Below are 20,537 nucleotides of genomic sequence, written 5' to 3' on the forward strand. Positions count from 1 at the left end.
CACACTCCTTCTCCAAGGAGTTTAGCCCATAGAGGTAGCTCTTCCGGAGGATCCAGTTCTCGGTCCACACGAGGTCGCCAGCGTTCATCTACTCGAGGTCGGTCTTCCAGATCGCCATCGTCATCCGGTACTATGTCGCCATTCGTTCCTCCAACTTCCATCACCACTCCTCCTCCACATCCATCGCCTCCGCAAAGGATCATCACATATCAGCATGCTAGTCAACGACGAGCTCCTGCTCTTAATGTCATTGCGGAGGTTGACGAGTTCACACCATCATCATCAACCGGTGCGCAAATGAAGAGGGGCCGGGGATTGTAGTTTAACATACTTTGTATATTCTTATATGATTTAAACTTCTTGTATGACTTTTCATAATTAATTTTTTCAAATCAAGCTGGTTCGTAATTGATTAATATGGAATAGATTGTATTGGATTAGTTTAATGCAGGTTGTGTTAACTATTTAGGGGAAATGAAAGAAAAAAAAAGGGCACAGACCAAACCGCCACTTCATGTGGCGGTTTATCATGGACCAAACCGCCACATGAGATGTCGGTTTTCCTTGAACCAAACCGCCACTTCATGTGGCGGTTTAGTGCTTAAGGTAAACCGCCATCTCAAGTGGCGGTTTGGTCTGAAAAATTTTAAAAAAAAAATAATTCTCCACGTGGACGGTATTGTGGGAAATATTTTCCCATTTAATGCAAAGTGGGAATATGTTTTATTTTAAGCAATATCATGGGAAAAGTTTCGCACTTTGCACTTTGCACTTTGCACTTTGGTATAAGTAAACAATGCACTCATATCAAAGTTTTATTTTGTATCATTTATCATTTTAATTTTTCTTGCTAATTTTACAATTTTTGTTTTTCAGTGGTCATACTATTCTTCTTGTAGTCTCATTCATAAATATATATTATCTACTCAATTTAACCACTTATTTTTATGTCTAATTTTTTTTCACATTTTTTAATTTAATTTATTTTTCCCCTAAATTTAAATCATTTTATAACTGATACAAAATAAGAAAAAATAAAGAACATAAATATACGTCCAGATGAGTTGGTTACATATGTGGGCAAGATTTAAATCCTATTACTTTATAATCATACCATTTAACTGATATTCCTATCGGTGTCATATTGCACCTAAAGTAATACTCCCTTCATTCCACTGAAAATGAAATATGTGTTTTTTAACGTTATCTAATGCACTTATTTAATGTTTAATATCTCTTTTTATACATAACAGAATATTATAAAAAGTAGATATTAATAATCTTTGCGTTGAAATGAATCAAACAAGATCTCACATGACTATATTTTGATTTATAGATTAAGAATAAAATACAAATTAAGAGCAATAAGTGGATAAATGCAAATGTCCCTTTTCAGTGGAATGGAGGGAGTGTTGAAAAATTAGTGGAAAAAAAAAGTTGAGAATAAAACAAAAACAAGTGAATATAATAGAAATATATGGTTAAAATGGAAAGAAAATAAGTTTTTAAATAAGATTAAAAAGGACCATAAAAAAGGTGTAAAACGGAAAAGGTCTTAGTAAATAACGGTAATTTGTGAGGTTAACAAATCACTCTTATGTAGTAAAATTTAATAGGATGAGAGTTTTGTTATTTTAATTTATCTTTTTTTGGTTTGTTATTTTATTATTACTTTTTTGTCTTTTTATGGTGATTTTACACATCACAGTTATTAAATAAAAATTTTTATGTAAAACAAACACGAAAATTTGAAACAAATAAGTAATTTTAACACCTTTGGGTGAACTTAATTTTAAATATAAGCATCTTCATGTCAAAATCTAAGGTCAAGTACGTTCGCAGTTACTAATACGAACAAAAAATTGGTCAAAAAAGTCAAAATTGTTTGTTCGCAGTTTTTATTTGCGAACAAAAGAGTGATAATGTCATAACGTTGGATGAGACAAAAAAAGAGCCATGTTTGAACAAACATAATTTCTATGGTTTTTTCGTCCCATCTAAAGTTATAACATTGACTCTCTTTTGCTCATAGTTTATAACTGCGAATAAATAATTTTGAGTAATTTTTTTATTTATCGTTAGTAACTGCGAACATATCTGATCTTAGACTCGAACATAAAAATACTTATTTTTAAAATAAAGTTTAGCAGTTTCTTTTATTTCTTTTCTTAAAAATACTTTTAGTTTCAAATTTTCAACGAACACTATTAGCCTCAAGGCCCTCAACGGTTCAAATACCCCACTCTACCACTCACTCACCCACCGTCGAGCGTCACCACCGGACTACCACCATCCACCGCCGGACGCCGACGCCTAATGGCCTTCTCCATCATTTTTTGGACCATTTCTCTTCTTCTTTAAGGTATATTTCTGTTCTTCTCTTGAGTTTATAGGTTATTTTTCCTTTTTTATTTGTAATTTATCGTTATTTGATGTTGGAATTTATCATTTTAATTTGTAGTAAGTCATTTCTAATGTTAGAATGGTGCGTTGTTATTGAATCTTTTTTTTGGATTTTTAAATTTTGATTAATCTAGCAATTAGGGTTATTAATTTTGGGGTTTTTGAATTGGTAAATTTGTTGACATGAAGGGTATACTGAATTTGATGAATTTAGATGTTGAAACTAGAGTTGTTGAATTGGGTCATTTGATGTTGAAATTAGGGTTGTTAATATTGATTAATATGCAGATTGTGATGTAGAGATGCAAATGGATAGGTGTCTCAAATGACTTTTAGATCGGGGGGGTTGAGAATATTATGTGAAATGGGTTACCATGCTAGTGAACTGTAGTGATATAATAGCTTTTATAGGCACCCCAATTTCCTTTTCTGCTCTTTAGGTTCATTTAAGTAGCAGTGGGTTATGGCATTGAGCATGATAGAAGAGCTAACATCAAGTGAACATCTCTTCGTCTGTTTAATTTTCTTTGATGTATGTAACTTTAAGTGGTTCTTACCTAGTCGGGGTCGGATATATGCAACTATACCCGTGTTATAATAAACATTTTTTTTAGATAGACCCTTGATTACAAAAATCATATAACTTTATAGTTTAGATAAATAATAATCCCTCTGTTCTTTAACGATGTCCCATTTGCCATTTTAGACCGTTCCATTTGTTGTTTCTCTAAAGAATCTTTCTATTTATATCACAATTTTATACATAATTAATCTTGTTTATCCTAATTTTAATGTTTTTTTTATTGCTTATAGTCCCCACGTATATTCCACTAACTTCAAATTAATATTTTTATATTGCTTATGATCCCCACATGTTTAATTGGTTTAATTGACACTTATTTAATTATTTTTTTTTTTGGAAAAAGGGGGACATGGTGAAGGGGAATTCTATCTGCAATCACAAATTGTTGGATCAGTAATCAAACTTAATGGTTGCTCAGCTGTAATTATATGAATTTTATGAAATGAATCCTATGCATTTATGTTCCTCATTTGCTAAACTTGGTTATGGAAATTAATTTCATAAAATGATTGTTGTCAGACATTTTTGAAGTGTTGAAAAAGAAGGATCCAAGTTAGCCTTACTTGAAATGGATAGCTTCCAGGATACTAACAAGGATAAAATACATGCACTTTTGTTGGCTATTTATAAGACAAAATTTGTAAAGAATGACAATGTTCCATGTGAAATTGAAGAGGTTATTATTCTTCTTGTTTCATTGTCTTTTTTCTTCTTGCCTTTTTCTTCTTGCCTTTTTCTTCTTGCTTTGATTGTTTAAATTTTATCGTTTAGTGACTCATTTGTTTTTTTTTTCAGGGTCTTTTCTTGGGGTCTCTTGGTGCAGCAAACAATAAAGATGCATTGAAAAGACAAAATATTACTCACATCCTAATTGTGGCTGGTTCAATTCCCCCTTTTCATCCTCGCGACTTCACTTATAAAGTCATTGAAGGTAACCCCTTTCCTTATAAAACTGTTGTCATAATCTTTGCACTTGAGTGTCTTATTGAAGCCAAAATCAGTGTCTACTATAGAACTTACACTCTGTTTAATCAGATTAAGGGAAAAAAAATTAGCAGAAAATCTCTTAATATGTTTCCTGCTGTTGAAAGAAATTTTTATGTGGACTTTGTCTTGAATAAGTGGTGTATGTGTATTTTCACTTGCTTGTTAGAAGGGTGTTCCACCATGAGGGCTTGTCAAGTTTCTTTTGCAATGAACTATGATGGAAGATGGCATTCTTTATCAGAAGATCGCTAAGTTTAAATTAGGCAATTATAGTAAATGGAACTTAAGGTGGTCAATCGAGTTCTTGATATGAGTCTTAAGTGTTTTTTTCCTCAAGGTTTTGCCCATCTCCACTATTATTGAATTGCCTTACTAATGGAGCTAAGACTAGAATCAAATGACTGGGTTATTCGGATATGTGTCTTCGAATGACTTGCGTTCGTACAAAATGATCTAAATTTGCAACCATTCTTTTTATATACTTCTGGTGGATGAAATAATTAATAACGACAAGAGAAGGCTCACGCTTGCTGACCAGTCTATTAAGGGTTTATTATTACTTCCTAAATGTTCTCAAACATCTTGGCAGTTTGTCTAAGGCAGCTGTGTAGACCTCTTTCTATTTTGCTTTGATTTTTGATAGCAATCTGTTTGATTGAATTTGAGTTAATTTCAATCTAAATGTATCTTGGAGATTCTTTTGAATTACACCTTTTAGGCCTCTTTGATTGTCTCAAGCCCTCAACTTTTACCTTGACCTTCTCATTACCTTATGAAGTAGGTGATTGTTTGATGATATTGTGTTACTTTGGCTATGCTCTGTGTCTTATTTAATATTGCTTTCATGTAATATATTTTAGTTTTAGATATTAATTCCAAATGCAAAGATATTCAATTTTCTTTATTGGCCTAATGGTGTAATTTTTTTTTCTCCATATTGTATCGAGGTAGTGGCGGACAGTGAAGATATTGATCTAGCTCAGTACTTTGATGAATGTATTGATTTCATTGATGAAGCTAAAAACTCTGGTGGTGGAGTTTTGGTTCACTGCTTTGCGGGGAGATCAAGAAGGTAGCATTTTTGTTTGGTTTCAGTGATCATGTTTCAGGGATGTGAATGCTAAAAGTTGTCATGTGGATAATGCTGTTATAGGTTTTTCGCAATTTCCAAGCTAGTGTCATAGATATAATGTCAAAGAGTTTGATTTATCTAAATTTAGGACTTAATCAGAAATATAGAGTTATAATATCAAATGTGGATTTGTTTGTGTGGTTGGGCCGTCAGGAACCTATATATTTTAGGAAAATTTACCCAGAATAATCCAACCTATTCACGATTTTCCTACAATAATCCCAACTATCGATTAACCATGAATAATCCGAACTTAGGAGGGTCTTTGCCTTGGGTACACCCGGGTGACCTGCTACCCATTGTAGCAAGTCATTTTGAATATAAAAAAAAAGATAAATATTTTAAAAAATGAAAAATTTACCCAGAATAATCCAACCTATTTACGATTTTCCTACAATAATCCCAACTATTGACTAAATGCCAGAAAATTACCTGTTGCACCGGTAAAAACAAGAGCAACAACAGCACAGGTTAAGTGAGTCAATAGTTGGGATTATTCATGGTTAATCGATAGTTGGGATTATTGTAGGAAAATCGTGAATAGGTTGGATTATTCTGGATAAATTTTCCTATATTTTAAACACAAAATAAACATTTGTGTGGAATGGTTGGTTTCGATCGCGTAATTAGTTGTTGAGTGTCCATGGGTATTTTGATACAAGTAAGTTAGGGAGTATATCCTAGAAGAGGATACATTTAGAAGGGAAAACTAGTATAAATAGGAAAAGGGGAAATGAGGCTTGGATCATAAATATTGTATACAAATTTATGTTGAGGTTTATGCTCATCTTGGGAGAGTGCAAGCCCCTCAAAAGCTTGTGTTTCTATCTTTATTGTATTCTTTTTGTATTACTTCAATACAATGACATATACATCTGATATCATATAGCCATTATTACTTTTCTCACGACTTGGTTACATTTTTTGTCTTTTACTAATATTCAGTCATGACAAAATCAGTCTATTACATAGTGTCACCTAAAAGAACTTTTCGCTGAAGTGTAAACAAGGGCAATATTCACAACTATATGTTTGGAAATTGAGCGTGCTATGGTTGCCAGTTAGCTGTATGTCTTTTGCAAATTGGAAGGGGAGAGTCAAGGGTTTTTTTTGTTGCTATTCTTTGTGACAATACGATCTTTAAGTTGTTGCTAGTACGGAATGATGTAACACTATGAACTTTTGCCATGCAGTGTCACTATTGTTCTTGCTTATTTGATTAACAAGCGTGGGATGACTCTATCTCAAGCTCTCGAATATGTAAGAAGCAAAAGGCCTCAGGCATCACCTAATGGTGGCTTCATAAGGCAACTTAAGAATTATGAACGATTTCTTCGAGGCAAGTAATCTAGGTTATGCTTTGTGTCAATTGGATTTCACTTTATTATATATGAGTTAATGTTCTTTATCTAGTATTGTTATATTGTATAAAATACTATGTATTTCTGCTCTGGATCCTCTTCTATCCCCTTTTCTAGAAAGAACCTACCCTGCTTAGGAAGCAAAATGGTACAGAAAAAAACTACAAAGTAACAATATGGTTTTTCTTTTGAGTAATTTCCTTTATATTTTGATTTCTTTCTATATCCTCGTGACTAGAGAGAAAAACATCAACAACGAGAGGTTGGGAGCATAGTCTATAACTTTTCTGGAAGAAGAAATAAGAAATGAGCTCATGTAGTGTAATCGTAGATGTCATGTTTTAGTGTGTTCAATGTTAGCATTCCCCCATTCTGAAAAGTTTGAACATAACATCATTTATTGAATGAAACAAATTGTTGTATGTGATTATTTGAACAGTTGTATCGTCCTAGGGTTTCATTTCTCCTATCAGGACACATATGTCTACAACAATTTTTTGGTGTTGAGTACAAGAAAGAGATCAATGTGCATGCAGAGTATATAAATGTCATAAAGATTATTTGATTGACTTTTCTATTTGATTATGGTTGTAAGTGTTTTATGATTGTAGATTATGATTGAAGTTGATCTAGCGAACTATAATAGTCATCTTGCTCTTAACTAATTCAAATTCTTGCTGCCAAAGTATTCCTGTCAAGATACAATTAATTGACAGTATTCCTGTCAAGATACAATTGATTGACACTAAGTGAGTTGTTAGTGTTAGGATTTGTATTAAGAAAGATTGTTGGTTGAGAGACTTGTCCTTGCTATCTGCAGTAAGACCATTTCAATAATCGTATATGCACAAGTAACAAGGGTTAAGAGGGCCTAGATGTTCACCGGTGTTATTGGCTGGGATGTCATATAGATACTTCTATACTAGAAATACTTATATAATCTATATTAAACTGCTATCTAAAAAGGTCAATGTTAACCGCTCGTGTGATTGTTAGTACTAAATCATAGTAATAAAAATAATTATTGTGTTATTATTCATTCAATGTTACCATACCAATCCTAATGATAAAACTTTGATCTCTAAATTTTTTTTTTTTAGAATCTTCAATTACCGCCTAATATGACTTCTCTAAATGATAATGCATTAAAATTAATTTTTTTAAAGAAAATGACATGATAAAGTAACACAAATATGGTCATTAAATTTGGCAAGAAACTTTTCTACATTTTATTAATTTTGCATTATTATTTCCATCATTTTATACCAATGATTACTGTATAAATACTTTTCATAATTACGTGGTATTTTGAAAAAATATGATACAGAGTAAAAAGTAAAAATGTTTACACAAGCCTTCTTGAGATGACAAAGGTATCTCGAAAATTTGAAACAAATAAAAAAATGAGCTTCGGCTAAACTTAATTTTAAAAATAAGCGTTTTTATATTCGAGCCTAAGGTTGGGTATGTTCGCATTTACTAACTGCGAACAAAAAATTGGTCAAAAAATGTCAAAATTGTTTGTTTGCAGTTAATAACTGTGAACAAAAAGGAGACAACGCCATTACGTTAGAAGGGACAAAAGAAGAAAATCATGTTTGTTGGCAGATACTAACTATCTCTCTTTTATTCGCAGTTATTAATTGCGAACAAATAATTTTGACTTTGTTGACCATTTGTTTTGTTCGCTCTTAGTAGCTGCGAACATACCAGACCTTAGGCTCGAATATAAAGATGCTTATTTTTGGAATTAAGTTTATCCAAAGCTTATTTTTTTATTGTTTTGTTAAAATTATTTATTTGTTTCAATGCAGAATCATGATATGAGGAGTATCAAAGCTTCTGACTTGAAGAGCACAGGTTAGGGGCGTTCGTTAACCTAAAATCAGATCATTCACATTGAAATATTACCGAATAAAAACATATCATGATCTACAAAGTATTTTCTGGTATACAAATGTCTTTCTTCTTCTTTTGATGAAAGCTTTTCCTCTTAATTCACATTTTTTATATATTCATGTCTAGATCTCAGATAGAATCACAATGCAATACATGGCAAGAGAAGATACCAAGGCAATTGGTAATTTTTAAAGCACTTTTACCACAGAAATTCCTAATCAATCACCGTGATGTATAAATCACCACAAAATAAAAATTATAATACAATAAACAAACCAAAAAGATACATTAAAAATCACCTATCAAATCCTATCAAATAAGAGTGTTTTGTTAATTTCACAAATCACCATTATTTACCAAGACCACCTCCTTTTACTAGGAGAAACGGGAAGTCTTTGCAATGGCCGAGCCACTTTTACATTGATATGCACTTAGATAAATATACTTGTCGACAATGAAACGTGGAAGTGCAAGACACTTGGAATACTGGAAGTGGAAGCGTTGTCGGGAGCAGCAATTCGCGGAATGAAAGGGACCTGAATTCCTACAACACAACACGTTAGTCTTGCTCGAGGGGTGATCTCCCGGAAAACCCCTCCGACTCAAGTTAGAATGGAAATCAGAGATTAATGAATAGATGATGAGATGGAGAATGCAGGAATACGAGTGTAGGGGCGGAAGTTGCTCGTATTTTTGGAAGACTAGTGAAGAGGGTCGTAAGGATATTAGAAGGGCTATTATCAAATGATCCTTCCCTTGATGCTGGCTGAGAAAGGGTCGTAAGGAATATGAGTAAGGGTCAGTTACATAAGGGAAATTAGGGTTCTAGGAAGTTATTAACTTATGGGCCAAGCAAGGAGGTTGAGAAATTCAGAAAAAGCCCCTTGACTGGAAGCCAAGGTCAACTCGAAAGGTCAAAGGGTATTAAGGTAATATGACATTAATAATTTAAATAAATAAATGAGTAAATAAATGTTACCATGACATTTGGCCCCACGCATAGAGGATGATGTGAGGAGAGAGCCCCAACAACTTGAAACATCTTTCTTTATGCGGAAATAATACCCATCCATCAAAACTGAATCCACGAAGAAACACGATCGTGGGGGACACTCGAACGCTCAAGGAGATGAATATATTCCACAATTTGGCAGACCTTCTGACGGATTATGAAAATTGAGCTTGTAAGCTTTGAATCGACTGTTCACACGTCGAATTCCGAGTTGTAACGAAAAAGTTATGACATTTTCAAACTAACTATATGAGACACACAAAGTCCAAGAGGAAAGCGAACAAAGCAAACCGAGTCGCGGCTTGTAGCATGTCGTGGGATAGCCCTAGTCGTCTATACCGTCCAGTAGCAAAAATGTTTGATCCCGCGACCAAGGATACATGGCAAGGGTACTCTAACCAACTGAGACAACATCACCAATGAATAACATTTCGCGCGGACTTTTTATATTTTGACATTTTTGGCTTTGTTTACACTACTCCATGCCGCGGATATTCCATGACTTAGAAAATTTTTTGGAATTTGCTTGCCAAAGGGGGTCCGACTTGTCAATTTTTTGGAATTTGCTTGCCAAAGGGGGGTCCGACTTGTCTACCTTGCGGAAAATATGTTGGTTTTCTCCATTTCATTTCGGATCATATTGTATGTAAGGCCGCGGAAATTCTAAAACTTAGAATATTTTTGGAACGAGATCGCCACCAAGGGGGGTCCGACTTGTCGACCCCACGGACAAGGTACTAGTTTTGTTCAATTTTCCTTCCTATTCTTATATTACATTATATGCCGTGGAGTCTTAGGAGGATAATATGCCACGGCACGAATTAGTTGAGCCGCATACATATTGGAGTCCGAATAGTACATCACATGAGTGGTTGATGACGCGTCTTAGATTTATACATAAGGGAAATCCGACTCATCGACATCACGGAACGGTAAAAATACTTTGAAAAATTTTTCTTGTCTTAATGAGCCCCTTATTTTTCTATGACGCGGAATGAGTGTAGAGGTCCGCGTCTGCAATCGTACGGACAATACGAGAATCCTTCCATACCTAGAATATTTTGCAAAATGATTGGGGGTCATCTGGGGGTCCGACTTATTGACCATACGGACACCTTCCATATTTTGAAAAATTGTAAGTTGGTCATGCAGGTGTTTGTAATGATAAGGAGGATGACGCGACCTCATTGTATTCCACGGCTATGACGGGTGACGCGGCAAAAGATCCGCCACGTCTATAAGTCGGACGGTAGAAGGAGCAATCCTCATACTTAGATTTTTCTCAACGTTTTTAACTTTTGGGATCTAAATTAGGATCCGACTTATCGACCCTACGGACTCGTGAGGAAGCTTGATAACTTGGAAAAATTTTATCAATCTTCACACTCCTTGGGGGTTCGACTTATCGACTCCCCGGACACATTCAAGTGTCTAGGTACTTAGAAAAATTGTTGATATTCCCCCTCTCATTGGGGGTTCGACTTATCTACTCCATGTATACATCTAAGTGAATACTTAGAAAAATTATTCACATTCCCCCTCTCCTTAGGGGTCCGACTTATCGACTTTCCGGTTGTTTTCACATGACTGGATACTTAGAATATTTATCCATATTGCCCCTCTTTTGGGAGTCCGACTTATCGACTTCCCGGTTTCAATATTGGGTTCCACTTCTCGTTTTAAGGGTGTTCAGGCGTGAGGTTTTCAAGCATTTAATGTTGCAATAAATAGGGGCTTTAGAACTGTTCCTTCTAATCTAACTTCCATTAATATATTTCCTTCATTTCTTCAAAGTTATTATAGTAAGAGAAAGTAGAGAGATACGCTCTGACAATTATCGACTATCCTTCAAACTCTGACAAGTTTTTTGAAGATCTTCAAGGTTTCTCTGACAGATCTTCAAGTTTTTGGCAATTATTCAAATTTCTTCAATCTAGGTATTCGAACTTTTCTTCAAATTTTTTTGAATTTCCTCGAACTGTTCTTCATGTTCTTGATTGTTAGTTTAAGGCTTTGAATTTTATGAAACTAGTCTTTATTCTTTACAAGTTTCGCCTACTATTTTATGACTATCATTAACATGGATGTCGCGGCTACACATGAAACAATAGCTAACTCAGACATTAACTCTGCTAACCCGACAGAATTCCCTTTGGTAGTATGTAGACGCTTTAATAAGGAAGGATTGTTAATAGATGAATCGGATGACAGCAATTCAGTGAGAATCACCCCTCATTACGAGTCAATAAAGGCCGGGGATGGATCATCGGTATCCCCTATATATACACCGGAGATAATGAAATCTGCTTCTTGGGAAGTGAGCATTGTTTTCTTCCTAAATTACTTGCCGCGAATAAATCCTGACCTGGAAGGGTTATTGTATGTAGATATGGAAAAGATCGAGGGAACAGCCGAGTCTTCTGGAAGAGAAAGCGCGGCGCACGTGCCTCCTCCGTTTTATATCCGGGGTGGCGGGCTCCTCAATTATTTCATTGACCTACAAACCAAGAGGGATTTGGACAAACAGCGAGATGCCATCTCTCTGAAATGGGGTTTGAAAGACGATTTCAACATCATTTCTCCGGGGAACTATGACACCGTTAGGTTCCCCCCCCCCCCCCCCCCCCCCCCATTGTATAGCTGTATATATTCCTTCTTTTGAGTTAGGGCTTAGGTTTCCCCTTCATCCCTCTTTTAGGTTAGTGTTGGATCTTTTGAACATTTTTGTTCTTGAATTATACCCCAATGCATGGGGTTGCTTGGTGGCGTTTTTGATTCTATGTAAAGTTTTGGCCGTGCCTCCAACACTAACTGCTTTTAGATGCATCTTTAGAGCTCGATTATGTAATTCTCAATCGTACGGCTGTGGGTGGATCACCTTCACTCACCGTCGTGGGCTGAAGATAGTCCACGACCTCCCTGACAATCAGAAGGGGTATAGGACGAAATTCACTTATCTGTACAATTCTAGGGGTTGGAATATAAAAACCTCTTTTGACATCAAACCCAATCTTTCGGGTTTTAATAATGGGATCTCGCAGTGTTCGTTCAACGATGCGGTAGTAATAGAGTATGCCAAGATGGACGTGCAATTGGGGAGAAAACCCATGAACGTCCAACTCAACTGGATACCTGGTCGTTCTGAGTTGGAGAATGAGAATCTCCTCTCAGCATTTGGCATCAGTTTGGCTATTGATCGAAGTAAGGGTCGCTGAATCTTTCCTTTTTTATTGTGCATTTACTTGTTTCTAACTTTTGATTTTTCAGGGGTCGCCAAGGAGAACTTGAAGGCTAAAAATCCAGACCTCATGAAGAAATTTAGCGTCATGAGATTCGCTCAAGCGGCCAACCAAAGGGCCGCGGAGAAGCCTTTGCCTCTTCCTCCTAAGGTATATATTCATGTTTTTTAGTGAGCCATAAGGAATTTTCTAAATTTTTGTTTCGTAGGATTCCGCGACGGCTGAAAAGGGGCTGGACGGGGTGCCTAGCGAAGGGGAGGCTCTCAGGCTTCTCGAAGAGAGAAGGAGGGTTCACATTCCTGATGAATCTAAGAGGGCGATCCCTCCTAAGAAGAAGGAAGTGAAGAAGAAGGAGAGGAAGAGGAAGAGAGACTCTTCCCCCGCAGAGAGTGCCACGAAAAAGGCCTCCATGGACACTATAAGGACTGTCGTGCCTCTACAGATGAGGTCTGCAGAGGGGGAGGTGTCTACTCCTCAAGGTAATGCAGTGCCTGTCTCCAGCAAGGGCAAGGAGAAGGTGGGAGAGTCGGCGACGACTCCTGATTCGCACGTCGGAGAGGTATATCGTCACCGGGAAGTCTTGCCTTTCCGGCACGATACCCTTTTTACTGATCTGGGTCATAAGGGTATGATAACCAGGTTCAACAGGGCGTCATCCCATTTGATCAGCAAGGTGGATGTCGATCATTTGGAGTCCTTGTCTCCCTGCGACAGAGTGCGTCAATTCCAAGCTTCCGTAACTGAGGTAACCTCATCTATTCTTGCTTTTCTCTTAAGTCAACTATACATGGATTTTAATCTTTGTTATTTTGCAGACTTTTCTAAGGTTATCCTTCGAGCTAAACTTGGCGGCCCTGACCTCCCGGTGCGATGATCAGAATGAAGAGCTCAAGAAGCTCCGAGAGGATCTTGGCGAACTGCCGAGCTTAAAGGAAAAACTGGCTAAGTGCGCTGAACTGAAGGAGCGCTTAGTCAAAACTGAACAATGGCGGGAGAAGGCCAAGAAGCAGTTGGAGGGGACCATCGGGAGCTTGGACGCGGCCTCTAGTTTGTCTGCCACTCTCGGCCATGAGACGAGGCGCCTGATGGACATTCACGCTAGGCTGGTATATCAAAATCAGTCTCTCATGCATCAGGTGTCAGATGATCTGGCTAAGTTCCAGACCTTGTTATCCGCGGCTAAAGTGTACAAACTACGCTCGGAAAGACGAGCCAAGATAGCTAGGGATTGGCTGACCTCGGATGAGCCAGAAGCGTCTAGTTTCTTGGGGGATCTAACGGCGGAGATGATGGACGCCGGCTTTAGGATCAGTGATGAGAAATACCGTCTGGCTGCCGCGGAGTTAGGCATCAACTTCGATTCTCTCCAGCAAATGGCTAATCAAAAGGGAGACGAGGCTTTGACCAACCTAGCTTCGGTTTTGGAACGAGAGTCAGCGGTGCTGGTCGATCCTAGTTGGGACGTGGAGGAGGAGAGGGCTTGGTCGGAGAAAGTTGATATGGAAGCTGAAAAGGAGGCATTATGCCTCGACTTAGACAAGCTAGCTCTATCTCCTCCTTCGGCCCCAGATGTCCCTGAGAGCTTGGCGCTCTCTAAGCTGGAGAGTTTGTGTTTAGACTTATCGAATTTAATAATTGATGAAGGGAAAAACCTCCAGGGCTTGTCTAAAAAATTGTCTGAGATCGAAGTGGAGCCGTTTAATATTGAAGATTTTGTAAGCTTCACTCCGAGTCTCGACGAGGGAGTGGCCAGGACTCCACAGCTGCCGCCTCAAGATCCTGAAGGGGATGTCGACGCCTTCTTGAATGATGTATGAACATTTTATAATTTGAACTGTAATTTGATGGATTGTAATTTTATCTAAATTGGAGTTTGAACATTCGGACCTTGTAATTTGAATGACGATTTGTTAGTTTACATATTTATGACTGATGATTTTTGATGTTTTAAATATTTATGAATGTCCGGTTTATAGTCCGCGGATTTCTACCGGCCAAAATGGAGAATGCTGAGTTCCAAATTTACTTAGAATAAATTTGATCATTGGACCCTTCTCAAGGGGTCCGACTTATGGATGTCGCTGATTTCTGCCGGATTTATAGAAAGCATTGGTTTTAACTTAGATTAATTTTGATCTTGGGACCCCTTTCAAAGGGTCCGACTTGTCGACGTCACTGATTTCTTTGTAGAAAGTACTGATTTTAATAAGATTTTCAATATTTGAAAACTAGATGAGAAAGTAGGATATAACCGAATGTGTGTGAATTTTGAAGCTTTGAAGTTGGATAGTCTGAAAATACTAAAACTTCTAGTATATTGATATTGAATTTGTAATCGACAACGAAGATGATAACAATGAGAATGATAACACGACTTGGTTGATATTTGAATGAAACTAGTGATTATTGACTGTGACCTCTTGCGAATCTTATTAAATGAAGTATTTTTTTCAAATGATCTCCATTACATGGACAGGGTAATTTCTTTCCTTTTATGTCTTCCAATTCGAACGTCCCTGGTTTGATGACGCGGATAACTTTGCATGAGCCATCCCAGTTGGCTCCTAGCTTTCCTTTCTCTACTATCTTTCCTGTAGCTTCGATTTTGCGGAGGACGAAGTCGCCAACTTGAATACGTTTGGTTTTGACATGACGGTTGAAGCTGTGAATCATCTTCTGTTTTTGGGCTATCGATCTTAACAGTGCATTTTCCCTTGTCTCTGGTAGCAAATCCAAGTTTGTTCTTTTTTATCTATCGTTTTCGCTGTGCAAGTAGTAGGTGACTCTCGTGGAGGGTACACCTATTTCTACCAGAAGCACGACTTCAAACCCGTATACCAGGGAAAATGCGGTATGTCCCGTTGCTTCTTTGATTGTAGTTCGGCTTGCCCACAGAATGTCGGGTAGTTCTTCATCCTAAGTGCCTTTTGCCCCTTCTATTTTCTTTTTGATGCCGTTCAGAATTTCCTTGTTTGCTGACTCGACTTGACCATTGGTTTGAGGTCGGGATATTGAACTGAATCGGATTTGAATATTGAACCTGTCGCAGTACTCTATTGTGTTCTTACTGACAAACTGTCTCCTATTGTCAGTGATGATTACGCGAGGGTTGCCGTATCTCGTGATGATATTTCGCCATATGAACTGACAAACTTGCTTTTCTGTGATCGAGCTAAGGGCCTCAGCTTCCACATACTTGGTAAAATAATCGATAGCCACGATGATGAATTTGCGTTGTCCTTTTGCCGGGGGAAAGTGGTCGAGGAGATCTATACCCCATTTGTCAAAGGGCAGGACAGCTTGAATGGCGGACAAATAGTTAGATGTCTTTCTTCCAATCTTTGAATGATACTGGCATTGGGGTCAATGTTTGATCAGTGCTCCGGCATCACTCCCGAGGGAGGGCCTGTAGTATCCACTTCTAAGGACTTTGCCAATTACGGTTCATACTCCTTGATGTATTCCACATCCGCCTTCGTATATTTCGCGAAGGATGTAGTTTCCTTCTTCAAGAGAAACAGACTTCAGAAGGGGATGTGTATATGTTTTGTAGAGCGTTCCTTCGTGGAGTTCGAACCATCCGGCCTTCTTTTGGAGTATTTTAGCTTGACCCTCATCTTGGGGAAGCGTTTGATTTTGCAAGTATTTGATGTATGGTTCCATCCACATCTCTGACCTATCGATGGTATTGACCATGAAGTTAATGTTGGGGTTAGGAAGCACCTCCCAGGTGATATCACGAGCCGCGGATGTTTCAGCTGAGCTGGCAAGTTTTGTTAGGGAGTTAGCTTGTGTATTTTGGGAACTTGGGATGTGAACCAATGTGAATTTGTCGAATTTCTTGACAAATTCTCTTACTTTCTGCAAATACATCTTCATGCTATCGTCCTTGGCTTCGAATTCCCTGTTCACTTGCCCGACTATTAGTTGGGAGTCGGAGAAATTGGATAATGTTTTAGCCCCCGCTTCATAGCAGATTTTAAGTCCCAAGAGTAATGCTTCATACTCTGCTTCATTGTTGGATGCCGCGAACTCGAACCTGACCGCCTTTTCCATACGGACCCCGGCGGAAGATACCATTAGAAGTCCTGCACCGCTTGCTGATTGCGTGGAGGACCCATCTACATACAACTTTCATTCTTGATTGGCTTCGGGATGATGAGGGATAGTACTTTCAGCGATGAAGTCAGCCAGGGCATGGGCTTTGATTGCCGTTCGTGGCTCGTGTTCAATGCCGAAATCTGCTAGTTGATTAGCCCAGTCAGTGACACGACTTGATTTGTTTTTTCCTTCCAGAATCTTTTTCAAAGGCTAGCCGGTTCTGACTGTGATCTGGTGTGATTGGAAGTAGGGTTTCAATTTCCTGCTTGCCATTACAATTGCGAATAAGACCATCTCCATTTCGCTATAGTTTCCCTCTAAGCCTCGAAAGGCATGGCTCACGTAGTATACAGGGAGTTGCTTCTTTTCTCTTTCAGCGGCTAGTACCCCTGACAAGGAATATTCGGAGACCGAGACATATAATGCTAGCTTTTCCCCGTTGATGGGTGAGACAAGTTTTGGCAGAGAGTGCAGAAGCTCCTTCAAGCGGTTGAAGGATTCATCGGCTTCACTTGTCCACTCAAACTTGCTTTGTTTGAGGGTCTTAAAGAAAGGCGAACATTTGTCCGCGGACTTGAATAGAAATCTCCCTAAGGCGGCCACACACCCCGTTAGCTTTTGGACTTCTTTCACGGACGTAGGGGACTTTATGTCTTGAATTGCCTGGATCTTGTCTGGGTTTGCTTTAATCCCTCTCTCGTCCACAAGAAAGCCAAGACACTTCCCTCCAGTGACTCCAAATACGCATTTGTCAGAATTGAGTCGCATTTGGTGTCTTCGAAGGGTTGTGAATGTTTCGCGAAGGTCCACGACATGTTCAGACGCCTGCTTGCTTTTCGTGATCATGTCGTCCACGTATACCTCCAAGTTTCGACCTATCTAAGATTGGAATACCTTGTTGAACATTCTTTGATTAGTGGCACCGGCATTTTTTAACTCGAAAGGCATGACTTTGTAACAGTATACTCTGGTGTTTGTAACGAATGTTGTATGAGGCTGGTCTTCTATGGCCAAAGGCATTGGATGATAACCCGCGTTAGCATCCATGAAGCTCAATAGGGCGTGGCCTGTCGTGGAATCCACCAAACGATTTATCTTGGGAAGAGAATAATCATCTTTTGGACATGCCTTGTTTAGATCTGTGAAGTCAACGCACATCCTCCTTTTCCCATTTGACTTTTTGACGAGGACGACGTTGGAAAGCCAATCGGAGTATTTGCATTCTCGAATGAATCCTGCTTTTAGCAATTTTTCCACTTCTTCTTTGGCGGCCTCAATTCTCTCTTTCCCCTGATGTCGCAGCTTTTGCTTCACGGGTTTGTAGCCTGGTTTTATGTCAAGTTTGTGACACATAACACTTGTTGGTATGCCAGGCATCTCTTCCGTGGAAAAAGCGAAGATGTCGCGGAATTCAGCGATGGTAGCTACGATGTCCTGCTTGACCATATCTGGAAGATCTTTTCCGATTTTGATTTGTTTCCCCTCGAATACCTCTACCTCCTCGTATCGTTCTACTGGATGCGACCTTTCGTGTGTGTTGGGGTTGTCCGTATACACACTCATGATGGTTGGAGACCTTTGTTCTTTCTCCCTTTTGGAGGGGTTTTTCGTTTCAAGGTGTTGATGAGGCATTGGCGTGTTGTTACCTGGTCTCCCTTGAGGATGCCAACTTGTCCGTCGTCCTGCTCGAATTGCAACAAGAGTTGGTGAGGAAAAATTGCGGCTTGAATCTTGTTGATGAGTGGGAGTCCCATAATGGCGTTGTAGGGGAATGCTAGATCCACTACCGTGAATCGTATGGGCATTGTTATGCTTCCGTTTCTTTCCCCCACCCGCACGGGGAGTATGATTGTTCCCAGTGGAACGACCTGATTTCCCCCGAACCCGATCAGAGGTTTATCGAGGGGTTGTAAGTGCTTCTCTTCAAACTTCATTTTTCTTAGGCATTCCATGGTTATAAGATCGGTCGTGCTTCCGGTATCTACCAATACTCTCCTGACCTTCATTTGACCAATTTTGAAAGTAACCACTAGAGGATCAGTGTGTGGTTGTTGCAGAAGTTGGGAGGTAGTAGCATCGAATCTTATGATCGGTCCACTTGACGTGGTTTTTGGAGGTCTTTGAACAGAGTATGGACGATATCCTTCACGATGCGGATTGTAGGATATTCCTCGGTATAGCCGCCGAAAATCATACTGATGGTTTCTTGTGTGTTGGAATTTTCGCGCCTAGCCTCATCTCTTTTGGGGGATCTGCGTTTTTGATTCGAAGGCCTCCTTTCCGCTTCACCTCTTGTGTCATAGTCCTTCCGGTTGATGAACCTCAATAGCTTCCCCTCGTCGGCCAACTGATGCAGGATACGTTTGAGTTCACAACATTGGGCCAAGGTGTGGCCATGTTCTTTATGGTAATCACACCACAAATTGTAGTTGCGACGATCAGAAGGGGTGGTGGTAGGAGGTGGAGTTGGCAACTCGTCCCAAATGGCAAAGAATATGTCTTTTCTGTTACGGTTGAACATCGAGTCGTTACCTCTGTCGAGCAAATTCCATGTCATGGCTTCCCCTTCCGTGACATATACATGTCTGGATCGTGGAAGTCCCATGTCTGATGGAGGTTCTGGACGACGCGACATGTAGTTTCTATCTCTTCTTGATGAATGTTTCTCTCTGTTCCTTGAGGATTGATGGGAGGATATTGGATCCTTCCTCTTTGACTTTCGTTTTTTGGGGTCATGTGCCTCACATATCTCAGAGGCCGTCACGTAGCTTTGACACTACTTCATAGCCTCTGCGTATGTCTTCACTTGACTCTTGACTAACTGGAACTTCAGCCTTTGAGCCTTCATTCCGTTGATCTGGGCGTTTAAGGCAACTAATTCTTCCAAATCAGTTACTTCTAGCACTGCCTCATGGAACTTCTTCAAATATGATGATATGGATTCCCCTTCCAATTGCGTTATGCTGAGCAAGTGGAAGTTTGACTTCTCCTGCCTTCTGGATGCTACAAAGTGACCTAGGAATTTGCCTTCTAATTGGGCAAAAGTGTAGATACTTCCCTCTGGAAGGGAGGTATACCACGTCAAGGCTACTCCGGTAAGAGTAGTTAGGAAGAATTTGCACCATAATGCTGGGTTAGTGGTGTACAGCAACTTCAGGTTTTTGTATACCATAAGGTGTTCCTCCGGGCAGGATATTCCATCGAAGGCCATCATATTTGGAATCTTTATTTTCGCCGGGTTGGGAGTATTCAATACTTCCGGAGCCAGCGGAGAGCTTATTGGCATGGGGTCTTCGGGAAGATTACCCTCGCCAGTCTCATTTCGAGGCATTATGACGGGACCGGTGGGATGGCTGGATCCCGTGAGTTGCGCTTTCTTCCTTTCTTCCCTCCTTTTGTCCACCAATGATTGAACACTTTCTGACGCCCTCTGCTTCTTGCTTTCCAAGTAAGTACGGGCATCTCGAGAGACGGTTTTAGATTCACCGTCTTGGAAGTCACTTTCATGGGTCCTTGATCTCTCCCGCCTCTTCTTATTTCTTCTGCTGGAACGTGACATTCCTGAGTTCCCGTCTCGAGATTCGTGGGATTTTGGTATCTCATTGCGGGGTTCGATTCGTTCTTGTAGGTTCTTTATTTGGTCCGCCATGTCTTCCAATACTTGTTGAGCAGGGTTATTATTTATGGCGGCGCGGAGTTGTTCGGAGAAGGCAGCAGTGAGGTTTCGTGCTAGCATGTCCAGATCACGACGAGTCACGGCTTGGTTGTTAGCGTGACCCGCTGAAGTGTCTGTATCTGTGCTATGCACGGTAGCGGTTAG

The 20,537-nt window shown here is 39.2% G+C and overlaps 1 protein-coding gene across 4 annotated transcripts; it reads left to right on the plus strand.

Annotated features, from left to right (window-relative positions):
- The first annotated feature begins 2,179 nt into the window (after positions 1 to 2,179).
- On the plus strand, positions 2,180 to 14,568 carry LOC130804017 (uncharacterized). 4 transcript variants are annotated; one of them, XM_057668315.1, is made up of 9 exons: positions 2,180 to 2,362; positions 3,330 to 3,406; positions 3,506 to 3,662; positions 3,782 to 3,917; positions 4,925 to 5,045; positions 6,299 to 6,444; positions 12,645 to 12,766; positions 12,825 to 13,361; positions 13,432 to 14,568. In XM_057668315.1, exons 3-9 carry the CDS (start codon positions 3,555 to 3,557, stop codon positions 14,431 to 14,433), a joined length of 2,172 nt encoding a protein of 723 aa, XP_057524298.1. In that variant the 5' UTR covers positions 2,180 to 2,362; positions 3,330 to 3,406; positions 3,506 to 3,554; the 3' UTR covers positions 14,434 to 14,568. The 4 variants fall into 4 exon arrangements, with proteins under 4 accessions (XP_057524298.1, XP_057524305.1, XP_057524292.1 ...); XM_057668322.1 differs by having other exon boundaries at positions 3,330 to 3,395; XM_057668309.1 differs by lacking the exon at positions 3,330 to 3,406.
- Positions 14,569 to 20,537: the final 5,969 nt, after the last annotated feature.

Source organism: Amaranthus tricolor, chromosome 2 (genome assembly GCF_026212465.1).
Source record: "Amaranthus tricolor cultivar Red isolate AtriRed21 chromosome 2, ASM2621246v1, whole genome shotgun sequence".
Lineage (NCBI taxonomy): Eukaryota > Viridiplantae > Streptophyta > Magnoliopsida > Caryophyllales > Amaranthaceae > Amaranthus > Amaranthus tricolor.

Excerpts from the sequence above, each read along its gene's own strand:
- LOC130804017 (XM_057668315.1), top strand. The coding sequence starts at position 3,555 with ATGGATAGCTTCCAGGATACTAACAAGGATAAAATACATGCACTTTTG. Across the intron at positions 3,663-3,781 it reads TTCCATGTGAAATTGAAGAG|GGTCTTTTCTTGGGGTCTCT; the intron begins GTTATTATTCTT and ends TTTTTTTTTCAG. Across the intron at positions 12,767-12,824 it reads CTTTGCCTCTTCCTCCTAAG|GATTCCGCGACGGCTGAAAA; the intron begins GTATATATTCAT and ends TTTGTTTCGTAG.